Source organism: Eretmochelys imbricata, chromosome 14 (assembly GCF_965152235.1).
Source record: "Eretmochelys imbricata isolate rEreImb1 chromosome 14, rEreImb1.hap1, whole genome shotgun sequence".
In the NCBI taxonomy this organism is placed as follows: domain Eukaryota; kingdom Metazoa; phylum Chordata; order Testudines; family Cheloniidae; genus Eretmochelys; species Eretmochelys imbricata.
The window spans coordinates 54,178,169-54,193,275 of record NC_135585.1 but is presented as its reverse complement, the minus strand read 5'-3'; the positions used below and the strand labels follow the sequence as shown (position 1 = coordinate 54,193,275).

The 15,107-nt window shown below is 48.7% G+C and overlaps 1 protein-coding gene across 1 annotated transcript; it reads left to right on the top strand.

Moving 5' to 3' along the window:
- The first annotated feature begins 20 nt into the window (after positions 1-20).
- Positions 21-13,823, top strand: LOC144274176 (killer cell lectin-like receptor subfamily B member 1B allele A). Its single transcript, XM_077832811.1, has 8 exons — positions 21-63; positions 2,393-2,453; positions 2,778-2,854; positions 7,856-7,942; positions 8,684-8,851; positions 9,836-9,990; positions 12,496-12,608; positions 13,700-13,823. The coding sequence occupies exons 1-8, from the start codon at positions 21-23 to the stop codon at positions 13,821-13,823; spliced, it is 828 nt and encodes a 275-aa protein (XP_077688937.1).
- The last annotated feature ends 1,284 nt before the right edge of the window (positions 13,824-15,107 follow it).

The window sequence follows — 15,107 nt, the reverse complement described above, 5'->3', positions numbered from 1 at the left end:
CCTCTGTTTGCATATAAGGAATGGCGAACATCCTGCATTCTCATCTTTATGACAGGTTTCAGAGTAACAGCCGTGTTAGTCTGTATTCGCAGAAAGAAAAGGAGTACTTGTGGCACCTTAGAGACTAACGAATTTATTTGAGCATGAGCTTTCGTGAGCTACAGCTCACTTCATCAGATGCATACCGTGGAAACTGCAGCAGACTCTATATATACACAGAGAATATGAAACAATACCTCCTCCCACCCCACTGTCCTGCTGGTAATAGCTTATCTAAAAGCCATTTCCAGCACAAATCCAGGTTTTCTCACCCTCCACCCCCCCACACAAATTCACTCTCCTGCTGGTGATAGCCCATCCAAAGTGACAACTCTTTACACAATGTGCATGATAATGAAGTTAGGCCATTTCCTGCACAAATCCAGGTTCTCTCACTCCCTCACCCCCCTCCAAAAACCCACCCCCATACACACACAAACTCACTCTCCTGCTGGTAATAGCTCATCCAAACTGCTTTATTTCATCTTTATTTCAGCTACCAAAGCCCCAGGCAGTGTAAATCTGGGTAACGCCGAGAAAGTGAATGACACAAGGCTGATTTACACCCATTGGGGGTCTGGGCCCATTGACTCTAATGGAGTTACGGCCAGTTCACACCAGCTGGGAATCTGGCCCTTTGATTATTTTAAAAATAAATAAATCTATAATTTTTTCCACAGTGCTTCTAATATTGTCTGCAGAGTATTCAAAGATTCCTGGGACATTACTGTATACATTACGGTAACGCCTAGAGGCCCCAGCTGAGATCAGGGCCCCATCATGCCGGGCGCTGCCCAGACACACAGGGAGAGACAGTCCCTGCCCCAGCTGAGATCAGGGCCCCGTGGTGCCGGGCGCTGCACAGACACCCAGCGAGAGCCAGTCCCTGCTCAGGAACAGAAATTTTTTTCTGTAAAAATGTTTTCCATTTTCAGGGGGAAAAAATGGATTCTCTTCAGTTTTCAAAATCTGAACTTTTTCTGTAACTGAAAATGGAACATTTTTATTGAAAATGGAAAAGTTTTCCCCCCAAAATGTCTGATTTCCACTTTTTCAAGGGGAAAAAAACCCACAATTTTTGTGGGAAACTGGCTTTTGTTTTCTGTCGTTTCAAGGAAACACCAGAAAATTTTGACCAAAGCAAAAATTCGCTGAGAACAGGTTTGATGTGGTTGAAAAGCCGTTCGTCACTGGGAAAGAAATTTAGGCCAAACATTTTCCAAAAAGGTCCGCTATTTATAGCGGTGTCATTTCATAACCCCTGTGAAGGTCATTCCCTGTCTCCATCCCCTGCCCTCCTCCCCACCCCCAGCCGCATGCTAAAGTGACAAGAAAATTCACTAATCACCTTGTATAGCAGAAAACTCAGAGCCAGACAATTCAGCTTTACCTCCGCTGGAGAGGATTATTGCAGGATCCATTCACTGTTTTATCTGCTTGTCACCCCGGGTGACTATGTACCAATGGAGGGAGCGTGGACAGCATTGTAATAAATACACAACCATACTCGTGTGTAAACATAAGCAGCTATGATCTATTTAACCCTTTTATTCTGTGCAATGACTGGAACTCATGAAGTCCAGCACCTGGTCACTATTCCCAGTTCGACGCCTCTTTTGTTCATGGAGAGAGCCATTTAACAGATTTAAGAATAACACCATTGGACAGTCATATCCTTGCATTTCAGGGTAATTTCTTACCTACATGCCTCCAGCTTTTTTCTCCATCGTGGCTGATGGAGAAGTGATTTTTTTCCCACCATTTTAATCAACATTTGCAGTGGAAACTTTCCTCTCCTTGTGCATCCTCCCCACATAAAATCTTCCCCACCCCGCCCCCAATTGCAACCATTTCTTTTCAGGGGGGGATTTTTCGTTGGGGGGGCGAACATTCCAAACTTTTTGGGGAAAGCGGCTGCTTTCTACCCAAAAATAAAAATTCATGGTAGTGAAAACACTGTGATGGAAACCTGTCCACCACCCTCTTTTCGAGCTCATTTCCGCCTCTTGAGCTAAAATAGCTGCACGGGCTTTTGACAGCTGGCTGCTGTGGGCAGCCCCCTCAAAGACCATTGATTCTCCGAGCACAGAGAAAAGCAGAGGGGCAGGATCTCGACACAAGCCCGCTTGCACTGGCTCTGTATGGCTCCGGATTGGCATTTGCTGCCTCACTGAGTTCGGATCTGCACTGAATCGGAGTCGGGTGGAGCAGCCAACTCTCCGGGCACTTTTGAAAAGAGCAGCAGGGGCAGAAGGTACAAATTATTCCGCCATTCGCCAAAGCTCAGGCAGCGGTCAGAAGGTGGCAGGTTTCAACCGACACAATATTTCCTGGTGGAGGCGTGTTCATTTAGCTCACACACAGCTAGGACGGTTCTTTCACACGCAGCTGTTGCCTTTGCTGGCCATGGCTGATGGAGAAGTCTACAGACTAACACGGCTGTTACTCTGAAACCTGTCATTATGCAAGGCACTGCATTTAGCCGTATGGAGTGGAAATCTATCAACTGCATGAAAAAACTTGCACAGATACAGACAGACATCATCTTCCTTTCCAAATGCAAACAGATGGACATCGTACCAAAAGGACTGAAGGTAAAAAATCCATTACAATCTACATACCACACAGACTATGCTGACAGCTTGTGCCACACGCTCTCAAAGAAACTGCGGAACCACCTGATCAACATCCTCTACAGCAAACAGGGAAACAGACTAACACGGCTGTTACTCTGAAACCGGAGAAGTCTATGATTTTGTAAACCACCCGGCAGGCTCTCTGCCCAGCCACACGTCGGCCCCGGCTCAGCATCAGAGTGAGTGCCTTTCCCTTTGTGGTGTTTTTTCAGGGGTGTGGATTTTGGGAGGCTGGGATTCCACTTTTGCGACTGTCATGTTGATAAATAGCAGGTGTAACAATGCACGAGGGGTGAGATCCCCATCTGGTGCAAGAGGGCATAGCTTCACTGACTTCAATGCATTAAGTCCGGATTTACACCAGGGTCACGGAGATCAGAATTTGGTCCTAACTCCACTGACTTCAGAGGGGTTGCTCTGGATTTACCTCTGGTCACTGAGATCAAAACCCAGCCCTGGCCCCATTCATTGCAGTGGAGTCACTCCGGATTTGGAACAGGGTCACTGAGATCAGAATCCAGCCCTGACTCAATTCATTGCAGTGGAGTCACTCCGGATTTGGAACAGGGTCACTGAGATCAGAATCCAGCCCTGACACAATTCATTGCAGTGGAGTCATTCTGGATTTGGAACAGGGTCACTGAGATCAGAATCCAGCCCTGACACAATTCACTGCAGTGGAGTCACTCGGATTTGGAACAGGGTCACTGAGATCAGAATCCAGCCCTGACTCAATTCATTGCAGTGGAGTCACTCTGGATTTGGAACAGGGTCACTGAGATCAGAATCCAGTCCTGACACAATTCACTGCAGTGGAGTCACTCGGATTTGGAACAGGGTCACTGAGATCAGAATCCAGCCCTGACACAATTCATTGCAGTGGAGTCACTCCGGATTTGGAACAGGGTCACTGAGATCAGAATCCAGCCCTGACACAATTCATTGCAGTGGAGTCACTCCGGATTTGGAACAGGGTCACTGAGATCAGAATCCAGCCCTGACACAATTCATTGCAGTGGAGTCACTCTGGATTTCGAACAGGGTCACTGAGATCAGAATCCAGTCCTGACACAATTCACTGCAGTGGAGTCACTCTGGATTTGGAACAGGGTCACTGAGATCAGAATCCAGCCCTGACTCAATTCATTGCAGTGGAGTCACTCTGGATTTGGAACAGGGTCACTGAGATCAGAATCCAGCCCTGACTCAATTCATTGCAGTGGAGTCACTCTGGATTTGGAACAGGGTCACTGAGATCAGAATCCAGTCCTGACACAATTCACTGCAGTGGAGTCACTCGGATTTGGAACAGGGTCACTGAGATCAGAATCCAGCCCTGACTCAATTCATTGCAGTGGAGTCACTCTGGATTTGGAACAGGGTCACTGAGATCAGAATCCAGCCCTGACACAATTCATTGCAGTGGAGTCACTCCGGATTTGGAACAGGGTCACTGAGATCAGAATCCAGTCCTGACACAATTCACTGCAGTGGAGTCACTCTGGATTTGGAACAGGGTCACTGAGATCAGAATCCAGCCCTGACTCAATTCATTGCAGTGGAGTCACTCTGGATTTGGAACAGGGTCACTGAGATCAGAATCCAGCCCTGACTCAATTCATTGCATTGGAGTCACTCTGGATTTGGAACAGGGTCACTGAGATCAGAATCCAGCCCTGACCCAATTCATTGCAGTGGAGTCACTCCGGATTTGGAACAGGGTCACTGAGATTTGTGAAAGAAAATAACCTGAAGACAATCTAATGTCTCTTTCAAATCAGCTTCATCAAACCCAGCATCCAAAACGCTAACATGTGTTCATCCTAATTGCATATTTATTTCATGGCATCACTACAGGGCAGATGTAAGCTGTATGACTGCCTCAATTGTGCATTTCCAGACCAAGACTCCTTTTCAGGGTAACCTTAACTCTCAATTTTGGGGCATGCTTGGTGGTAGGAGGATTATAACACCCCTGGAATGCGTTTACCATTAAATTAAGGATAAAATATACACTCCACCTTCACATTGATTTTTGTCTGAGCATCACTATGCAGGGCCAGATAATCAACAGGTGCAAATCAGCTCTGTAGACTACGGTGGCGTTTCACTGATTTGCACCAGCTGGGGGTCTGGGTTTAGGTTAGGCTATATTTCCAAGATCACGGCTTTTATCATTTATACTCAGGTAAAGGAGAAAATCCCGGGAAATTTTCATTTTTAGGAGGGGGTTCGTGAGACTGGACATTTTAGTAAAAGGGGTTTGCGGGTTGTTAACGTTTGGGAACGACTGCTCTAGCTGGTCGGAGAAGGTCAGCGTAATGCTTTGACTTGTTTCTGGGCTGGTAAACGAGACAGTGTCTCTGAACCCTTCCAAACCAGTCACAGTCTAAGAGCCAGATTGGCACTGGTGTAAATCCTGGTTGCCACTGGGGTGTACAGGGCTTTGCTGATTTATAGCAGCTGAGCATCTGGCCTTTATGCCTTGATTTATTTATTTATTTTCCCACAATGCTCAGCACCGCACGTGGGACCAAATTTGCAGGGGATCTCAGCTTTCGTGTGGGCTCCCAGCTCAGTGGCTAGGTTTCAGGGGAGCCCAGCACATTGGGGTGCTAATCTCTGGAAACCCGCCCATAGACCGTCACAGCCGGCGTTGCGGTTGGACTGGGAACATCTGGAAAGCTGTCCCCTCAGACACCGAGCCCTGATTGTGGCTCCTGACACCTTGCAAATCTGGCCCTGAGCCCTGAGGAAAATGTGACCCCGGTGCTGAGTAACTGCAGCTTTACTTTGCACAGACAACGATTTCATGCCGGCTGTGGGCGTAGTGAGAGCAATACACAGTGGGTCACAGTATATGGTACAGCTCTGCCCTCCTCTGCCGTCACATTGCCCACCTGGAGTGTGGTTGACATGTACTGAGACCAAGAGAAAGGAGCAGGGAGGCCCGGGGGGAAGGACACTTGGAAGACCTGCGTTTAAGTCCTTTATTGCACTCGCCCTGTGTCGTCTTGAGCTAGGCACGTAGGGTCGACTTCCACAGGTACTTAGGTGCCTGAGCAAGCTGGCTTCAGCAGGACTTAAAGGCTTTAAAAAAATCACACCCAGCCTGGTTTTTTAGGTACCTAAATACCTTGGGAAAGCTGGCCCTCCATCACTCCGTTTCCCACCTGTAAGCAGGCGTGGAGAGACAGGGCAGCGTTCTATTACCTCTGTATTTGTCCCCGATACAAGCACTGCTGGGCTCCTGCGGCCAGGGCTGGTGCACGCCGTTCAAGAAGGAGGTTAATGAACTAGAGAGGGGTCAGGGAAGAGCCACGAGAAGGATTAAAGGGTTAGGAAACCCGCGTTACAGTGAGAGACTCCAGGAGCTCCATCTAGTTAGCGTAACAAAGAGAAGGTGACGGGGTGACTTGATCCCAGGCTGTCAGTACAAATATTTAATGATGGGCTCTTCAGTCTAGCAAAGCTCCAACACAACCCAAGGGCTGGAACTTGAAGCTAGACAAATTCAGGTGGGAAATAAGGCGTGCATTTGTAACAGGGAGAGTTATTAACCCGTGGAACAATTTACCAAGGGTCACGGGGGATTCTCCATCATTGACCGTTTTTAAATCAAGCTGGGACGTTTTTCTGACGGCTCCGCTGAAGGCATTATTGTGGGGCAGGTCTCTGGCCTGTGCTATCTAGAGGTCAGACTAGATGATCACAAAGGTCCCTTCTGGCCTTGGTATCGACGCAAGGTGGGGATAACAGCGCTGCCTTGTCTCAGAGCAGGGCAGGGAGGGTAAATATTTCCCGGGTTACGATGAGGTGCTCAGCTGCTACAGAAACGGAGCCGGGTGAGTTCCTGAGGAGGACAGAATTCTGTTACCGACTCCAGTTCCTTCTAGAGTTGGGCTGACTCCTAGAGGGGATAAAAAACAGCAACAAATTTTTAGTCCCTAAACCGATCAGCTATGGCTCTGAACCACCGAGGGAGCAGTTTTTGCTGAGTGACCATCCAGAGGCAGTCCCGCTCTAATGAGTCAGTGGAAGTGCCTCTTTTGGCTGGATGTCCTTATTGCTAAGACACCAGACTAGCTCGTGGGAAACCTGGTTTCGGTTCTTGGCTCTGCCACTGACTCCGTGTGTGACCTCGATCAAGTCACTTAATTGTTATATGTATTATCGTGGCCCCTAGCAGCCCCAGTCGTTTACCAGGACGCCGTTGTGCTCGGGGCTGCACAAACCCAGGATAAAAAGGCAGTGCCCTGCCCTATGGCATTTCCAATTTGGGCCTAAGACAAGAGACGACAGAAGGTGACAGACAGACGGATAGGGGAGAACAACGAGCCCATAATGGTCGCTGTGACGAGCTGTGGTGACTGCACCCTCAGCCTAGCCATTGTCAAGTTTTTTTGTGGGCTTCACAACCAAGGAGAGCGTTGGTCTCTCCACGCTGGGTCCGACAGCTCCTCCCTCTCTCTAAACCAGGATCGCAGCACAAAGGAATCCCTTAGAGGATGATGCCTCCTGCATACGTGTGTCACTGATCGATGTATTCTGTGGCACACTTTCATCTGACCATGTATTGCCAGGCTCGAGGCAGGAAATCACAGGTGAAATTCCCAGCCCTGTGTGTTGCAGGAGATGAGACGAGATGATTTGAATCATCCCGTCCTGCCTCAGTTTAGATATCTACTCAGAGCTGATGGTTTACACCAGTTTACTATATCTTTGTATGATCATTAGCACATGGGTTTCAGAGGGGTAGCCGTGTTAGTCTGTATCAGTAAAAACAATGAGGAGTCCTTGAGGCACCTTAGAGACTAACACATTTATTTGGGTATAAACTTTTGTGGGCTAAAACCCACTTCATCAGATGCATTATAACACGTTCACCTCCCCCCTTACTCACACTTCCGGCTGTGGGTTTCCTGAGCTGCTGAGCTGAGAAGAGCAGTGTCTTCTCCACCTCGTCTCAGAGACTTTTGCAAGCAATTTGCTCAGCTAGCCCCAGTCAAACAAGGGGGCTTGTTTCCACTGACAGGCGAGACCTGCAAACAGGCCAGGCCAGGTGTTAAAAGGCAGAGACGTCACCTTGCAGATGTCAATGGGTGTGGGGTGCACCACAGACAGTTATCTCCCCTGGTGCATGCAAACCGGCTCTGCATTTCCCCCCTTGCTTCTTGCAGCTTGTCCGCAGTGTCCGCTTTGGCATCGGGTCGGCTGCGCCGGGAACATCGTCCTGCTGGGAGCTGTGATAGTCCTGGCTGTCCTGGGTGAGTAGTCCCCGGCTGTGGGTTTTGTGCTGCGGCCCAGCAACACAGCGGGAACTCAACACACCTTGTTGGGGCTCAAGGCGAGTGGCGGCCTCTGGCCTGGGTGATACAGGAGGTCTCTTCTAGCCTTGAAATTTGTGATTCTGGGACAACTGTGCCAGATTCTCAGTTGCTGTAAATTGCCATAGTGTCATTGATTTACACCACCTGGGGATCTGGCCCATGGACTCCAATGGGGCTACGGCCGATTCACACCAGCTGGGATCTGGCCCATGGACTCCGATGGAGCCATAGGCGCTGACGCCAGGGGTGCTCCGGGCCTCAGGCACCCACGGAAAAAAAATAGGGGGGGCTCAGCACCCACCAGCCACCGTGGTTCGGCCTGGCCCCAGGGCGGGCTGCCGATCAGCTGTTCAGAGGGCAGGGGGCGGGAGTGTGGGATGGGGCAGGAGACAGTGGGTAGAGGAAGGGAGAGAGGATGGGGAAGGGGGATCTTGTGGAAGGGGTGGAGTGGGGGCATGAAGAGGCGTAGTGAGGGCGGGGCCTTTGGAGGCAAGGCGGATTGAGGGCGTGGCCTCGGGGGGAGAGGCGGAGTGAGGGCGGGGCCTCAGGACAGAGCGGGGGCGGAGCACCCTGTGGGAAATCCAAAAATCAGTGCCTGTGGGTGGAGTTACGGCAGATCGACACCAGCTGGAATCTGGCCTCGTCTTCTCCAATTTTTGGCTTCTATTTATCTTGAAGTTTCCCAGCGCCCATCCCAGACTCGCCAGACGGCACCAGTCCCGCAGACGGCTCAGAAGAGCGATTCCTGTGAGATCAATCAAAACGCAACAGTGTGCAACTGTACATTGGAGGATTTCCGATCTCGCCTGAATCAAAACTTGTGTGGGGTGGAAACCAGCTCAGCAGGTAACCCCCGCGCATCCTGCATCCAGCCCGTCACTCGCCCTCACTGCTACACACCCTGATGTTTACATAGAGCCGAGACACCTTCGTTCCCACCCCCTCTCTGTCCCATCCCTCCTTTCCTGAGCCTCTGTAATACCGCCAGGGACCTACACCCTCAGCTGCGACAGCCCGTGGCCAGTCAGGGTGGGCAGAGCCCTGGCAGCTGGAGCCATAACAGCGTAATAAGATTTTACAGTTCTTTAGCTGATCCGTGTATTACACGTGTAGCACCCAGAGGCGCTAACTGAGATCAGGGTCACACTGTACCAGGCGCTGCCCAGACACCCAGCGAGAGAAAGTCCCTGCCCCAGCTGAGATCAGGGCCCCGTGGTGCCGGGTGCTGCCCAGACCCACAGCGAGAGAAAGTCCCTGCCCCAGCTGAGATCAGGGACCCGTCGTGCCAGGTGCTGCCCAGACCCACAGCGAGAGACAGTCCCTGCCCCAGCTGAGATCAGGGACCCGTCGTGCCGGGTGCTGCCCAGACACCCAGGGAGAGACGGTCCCTGCCGCAGCTGAGATCAGGGCCAGCATTGACTGACATTAGCATACTCCCTATTGAGCCCTGCAGCACAGCGCCCCCTAGCCCTGCACTGGTGCATTGGGGTCAGCCGTGGCTGCAAGGTGAGAGCGCCCCCTATTGAGCCTCTGATAGCCCAGCACAGTGCCCCCAGTGCCGCACTGGGGCATTGGAGCCAGGAATGACTGTGAAGGGAGACTGCCCCCTCCTGAGCCCCCCGCTCCACTAACCTGCAGGATAGCGCCCCCTTGCATCACACGGAGGTATTGGGGTCACCTCATGGTGTCCCCAGAGCTCTGCCAATGCGCTGCACGTTGTCTCACTAACACGCTGAGTGGGAAGGCTCTGTGCGTCTCTGCGGGGGAAGCTGGTCAGAGCTGTTCGAATGATCAGACCCGTTATTGATACTGTTCCCTTTCCCCGTCCAGAGGGCTCCGGGTGCAAACTCTGCCCCAGGCACTGGGTGCCGCACAGGGACAAGTGCTACCGGCTGTCTGAAGAGAATAAATACTGGAGCCGGGGCCGTGATGACTGCGCACGGAGGGGCTCTCACCTGCTAGTGATCCAGGACCGGGAGGAGCTGGTAAAGAATGTGCTAAACTTCACCGTATTTGTGACCTTGTGAATGAGAGCAGGTCAAAAATCCCTTTTTATTTTTCTATCCACAAACTTTTGAAAGCAACATTTTCATTCACAATTTTTCTATTTTTCACTGGAAAATTTTACAGTGAAACGAGATGTTCATCTTTTTCAGAATGTTGACAGATATTCTCCATTTATTTTTAATCATTTTTAATTTTTTTATCAATTTAAATTTTCAGTTGTACAAACTTATGGGTTATAAGTATTTTTTATCCATTTTTATTGCTTTACATTTCCACAGTTGTGGGAAATCATGGGGCGGGGACAGACACTGGGCTGGGAGGTCCGGCCATAATTATTTAATGACAGTAGACGTTGAGATTCAAAAAGATAAAGTTTTGTAACCATCAAAATATGCAAAGTAAGAATCCTTAAATCAAATGCTAACTTCTCGAGCTGTATTTTTCTTACTTTGCCTCTCTGTAAATTTTTATCATCATCAATGGAAATATTTTTTCATCAGTTTGTGTGTTTACAGTGAAGTATGCATCCGATGAAGTGAGCTGTAGCTCACGAAAGCTTATGCTCAAATAAATTGGTTAGTCTCTAAGGTGCCACAAGTCCTCCTTTTCTTTTTACAGTGAAGTCAACATTTACCAATAAAAATCTAATCTTTCCAAGCCTAAATATACTGAAATCAATACATGAATAGTAGATCCCAAAGCATTTTATGGTCTTAAAATGATGAAGTACAAACTGGAGACAGGGATTGTTCAGCTATCACTGGGATGCGGCTACTTCTGGGGTGGCGTAGCTGGGTAACAGCTGTATAGCAATGTTGCACAGGGTTTGTTTACTCAGTACAGAATCATGCCCTATATGGAAAGATTTCAGAGTAACAGCCGTGTTAGTCTGTATTCGCAAAAAGAAAAGGAGTCCTTGTGGCACCTTAGAGACTAACCAATTTATTTGAGCATGAGCTTTCGTGAGCTACAGCTCACTTCATCAGATACATACCGTGGAAACTGCAGCAGACTTTATATATACACAGAGAATATGAAACAATACCTCCTCCCACCCCACTGTCCTGCTGGTAATAGCTTATCTAAAGTAATCGTCAGGTTAGGCCATTTCCAGCACAAATCCAGGTTTTCTCACCCTCCACCCCCCCACACAAATTCACCCTCCTGCTGGTGATAGCCCATCCAAAGTGACAACTCTTTACACAATGTGCATGATAATGAAGTTAGGCCATTTCCTGCACAAATCCAGGTTCTCTCACTCCCTCACCCCCCTCCAAAAACCCACCCCCATACACACACAGACTCACTCTCCTGCTGGTCAAACTGGACAGTCTCTACGTAAAAGAATAAATGGACACAAATCAGATGTCAAGAATTATAACATTCATAAACCAGTCGGAGAACACTTCAATCTGTCTGGTCACGCAATCACAGACATGAAGGTCGCTATCTTAAAACAAAAAAACTTCAAATCCAGACTCCAGCGAGAAACTGCTGAATTGGAATTCATTTGCAAATTGGATACTATTAATTTAGGCTTAAATAGAGACTGGGAGTGGCTAAGTCATTATGCAAGGTAGCCTATTTCCTCTTGTTTTTTCCTTCCTCCCCCCCCCCCCCCCCCCCCAGATGTTCTGGTTTAACTTGGATTTAAACTTGGAGAGTGGTCAGTTTGGACGAGCTATTACCAGCAGGAGAGTGAGTCTGTGTGTGTATGGGGGTGGGTTTTTGGAGGGGGGTGAGGGAGTGAGAGAACCTGGATTTGTGCAGGAAATGGCCTAACTTCATTATCATGCACATTGTGTAAAGAGTTGTCACTTTGGATGGGCTATCACCAGCAGGAGGGTGAATTTGTGTGGGGGGGTGGAGGGTGAGAAAACCTGGATTTGTGCTGGAAATGGCCTAACCTGACGATTACTTTAGATAAGCTATTACCAGCAGGACAGTGGGGTGGGAGGAGGTATTGTTTCATATTCTCTGTGTATATATAAAGTCTGCTGCAGTTTCCACGGTATGTATCTGATGAAGTGAGCTGTAGCTCACGAAAGCTCATGCTCAAATAAATTGGTTAGTCTCTAAGGTGCCACAAGGACTCCTTTTCTTTATATGGAAAGAGGTGCAGTAGCTGGATAACAGCAAAGAGTTTGCCCAGAGCTGAAATGTTAGTAATTATTCATCAGAAAAAAAAAAAGCCAGCACAAAAAAATTGTAAAAAAATTTTCCATCAAACACACTGAGAATGTTTACTGAAGTTCATTGAAAAATTTAAACAAAATTCATCAAAATCTCAGTTATTAATTAGTAGTGTAAGTTATTTGTTATGTTTAAAGTACTTTCAATTGGAGTTTCAGCTAGTCCTGATTTGTCACCGAAATTGATGATCAAAACCACAACGAGAAATCAGGTCTCATTTGCATTGTGAGCAAAGGAACCAGAGAATTCTACCTTGTTCTGTTCCCTCTGACACCTTGTCCATTTCACAGGAGTTCATACAGAATATTCCAGGAAATCAAAATCCGGTGTGGATTGGACTCAACATCACATCCCCAGAGAGGAAGTGGACCTGGGTGGATGATTCTCCATTAAATCAAACACAGTGAGTGATTCCTGATTAGTATTTGACATCAGCCTGCAATAAGCATATAGGGTGAAATCCCCATTAAAGTCAATGGCAAATCTGCTGGTGAAGGATTTCGTCCGTTAATTTTACAGTGTAAAGGCCTCAATCTTGCAAACACACATGGGTTTCACTTTGGAGTGAATGGCAGTACCCAGGGGAGGAAACCTAAGCAAACACATCAGGGTCTCTGTTTGCATGGGGTCATCTAGGGTTGCCAGCTTTGTCTGGATGGATTCCTGGAGGTTTCATCACATGATATCATCTTTAATTAAAGATTAATCTTTAATTCCTGGAGACTCCCGGGCAATCCTGGAGGGTTGGCAACCCTGGGCTCATCAATCCTTGGCAGAACTGGTCACAGGTGCCGACTTTCTTCTTTCTGGGTGGGTGTTCCACCCTTGCTCCACCCCGAGGCCCTGGCTCCACTCTGCCCCTTCCCCCATGGCCTCACCCTCACTCCGCCTCTTCCTGCCCTGGCTCCGCCCCCTCCCCTCAGCATCTCCCACCTGCCACTGAACAGCTGATTGGCGGGTAGCTGGTGGTTTTTGCCCCGTGGGTGCCCCAGCCCCGGAGCACCCACGGAGTCGGCGCCTATGGAACTGGTTATAAACCAGGGGAAACAATTTAAGTCTTTTCTTGTTTTTAATCAACATTTGAGATTTCAGAATTCCGAAGCTGATCAGGTTCAAAACTGAAAAAATTCCAACTACCTCAGTAGTTGGTCAAAAAAACCAATCCTAGAAAAAAAATCACACAAATTTCATCAAAACTTCCCCATTTTTTAATTGAAATTTGAAATGGACTCAACTTTTCAAGTTTCAAAAGGGGAACATTTGCAGGGTTCTAAAGGTTGGCCTCTCGGAAGGAGCACCCGCATTAAACACTTCGCTGCAAGTTTCTGTACCACGTACAGCTCTCCAAAACATACCAACTTGCTTTACGTATTAGCCTATCTAGGGAAAGACCAAAGATCATGGCTGGAACCCCAGCCTCCTGGAAGGGAGGAGAAAAGCGGCTCTTCTCCACCTCTAAACACACCGATAGTGACTGTCTCCTTCACTCCTTAGATTCACGGTATCGGGTCCTGCTGAAGAGAACAGCTGCGCTGCAGTAAAGAAGAATCGGATCCAGTCTGAAATCTGCACCACTGACTATAAATGGATTTGCCAAAAGGAAGCTGTGTTAATTTAACCGGCTGGATTGGTGACCTCTGTTTGAATAGGCGGAATGCAAAACACCAAGTGTGTTTGTCTTTATTACCACTAACAAATTCTCAGGTAGGGGAAATCTGGGCTGCTCCATTAAAGTCAGTGGAGCTAGACTGATTCACAGCAGCCGGGGATCTGGGCCCACTGATTCAAATGGAGTTATGGCTGATTTCAACCAGCTGGGGGTCTGGCCACATTGACTCCAATGGAGCTCCCCCCGATTTATACCAGCTGGGGATCTGGCCCTTTGGAAGGGTTCTAGATTTACAAAATTATAAAAACACTTAGGGTCTAAAATTGTTTTCAGTGTATAAAAATTAATTGATTCCTGGGACATCATTATGTGCATTACGGTAACGCTGCCCAGAAACAGAGAGAGAGACAGTCCCTGCCCCAGCTGAGATCAGGGCCCCGTTGTGCCGGACGCTGCCCAGACACCCAGCAAGAGACAGCCCCTGCCCCAGCTGAGATCAGGGCCCCGTTGTGCCGGGCGCTGCCCAGACACAGTGTGAGACAGTCCCTGCCCCAGAGAATTTACAATCAGACTCTGAGATTCCAAGGCCCCTGAAGGTGTCAGGTGTTCAAATCCCAATGAAATTCAGCCCTTAGGCTCCTCTGAAAATCAAAGCCTAACTGGACAGAGCAAACATTACTATCTACATTTAATAAATGGGGGAATTGAGGCCCAGCGATGAAGCGATTACAAGGTTACAACAGAAGTGTAAAACAGAGGGTGTGTCTACACTACAGAGACTATAGTAACAGAGTGAGATTGCCATAACTGTGCTGGTGTAACCCTGTAGTGTAGACGCAGCCGACAGCAACGGGAGGGGTTTTTCCTTGGTACAGGAACTCCACCTCCCTGTGCAGGTTGACAGACGCACTCTTCCATTGACCCATTTGTGTCTACACTGGGGGTTAGGCTGGCTTTGCTCCCGTGCTCAGGGGTTTGGATTTATCAGACCTCTGAGAGGCCTCGCTAGGCCAACTTACATTGTAAGTGTAAACCAGGCCAGAGCCAAGAACTGGAGGGAGAACGCTTGGGCTGCAATTCAATGTCTTATCCACAAGGTTCATTGATGTTGACGGAGCTATGACAGCTTACGCCATCTGAAGATTTGGCCCAGAGAGTTTAAAGTAGCCTCAGTCCATAGGCGCCGACTCCGGGGGTGCTCCGGGGCTGGAGCATCCATGGGGAAAAAACAGAGGGTGCTCAGCACCCACTGGCAGCCCCACGGATCAGCTCCTCCCCCCTCCCTCCCAGCAA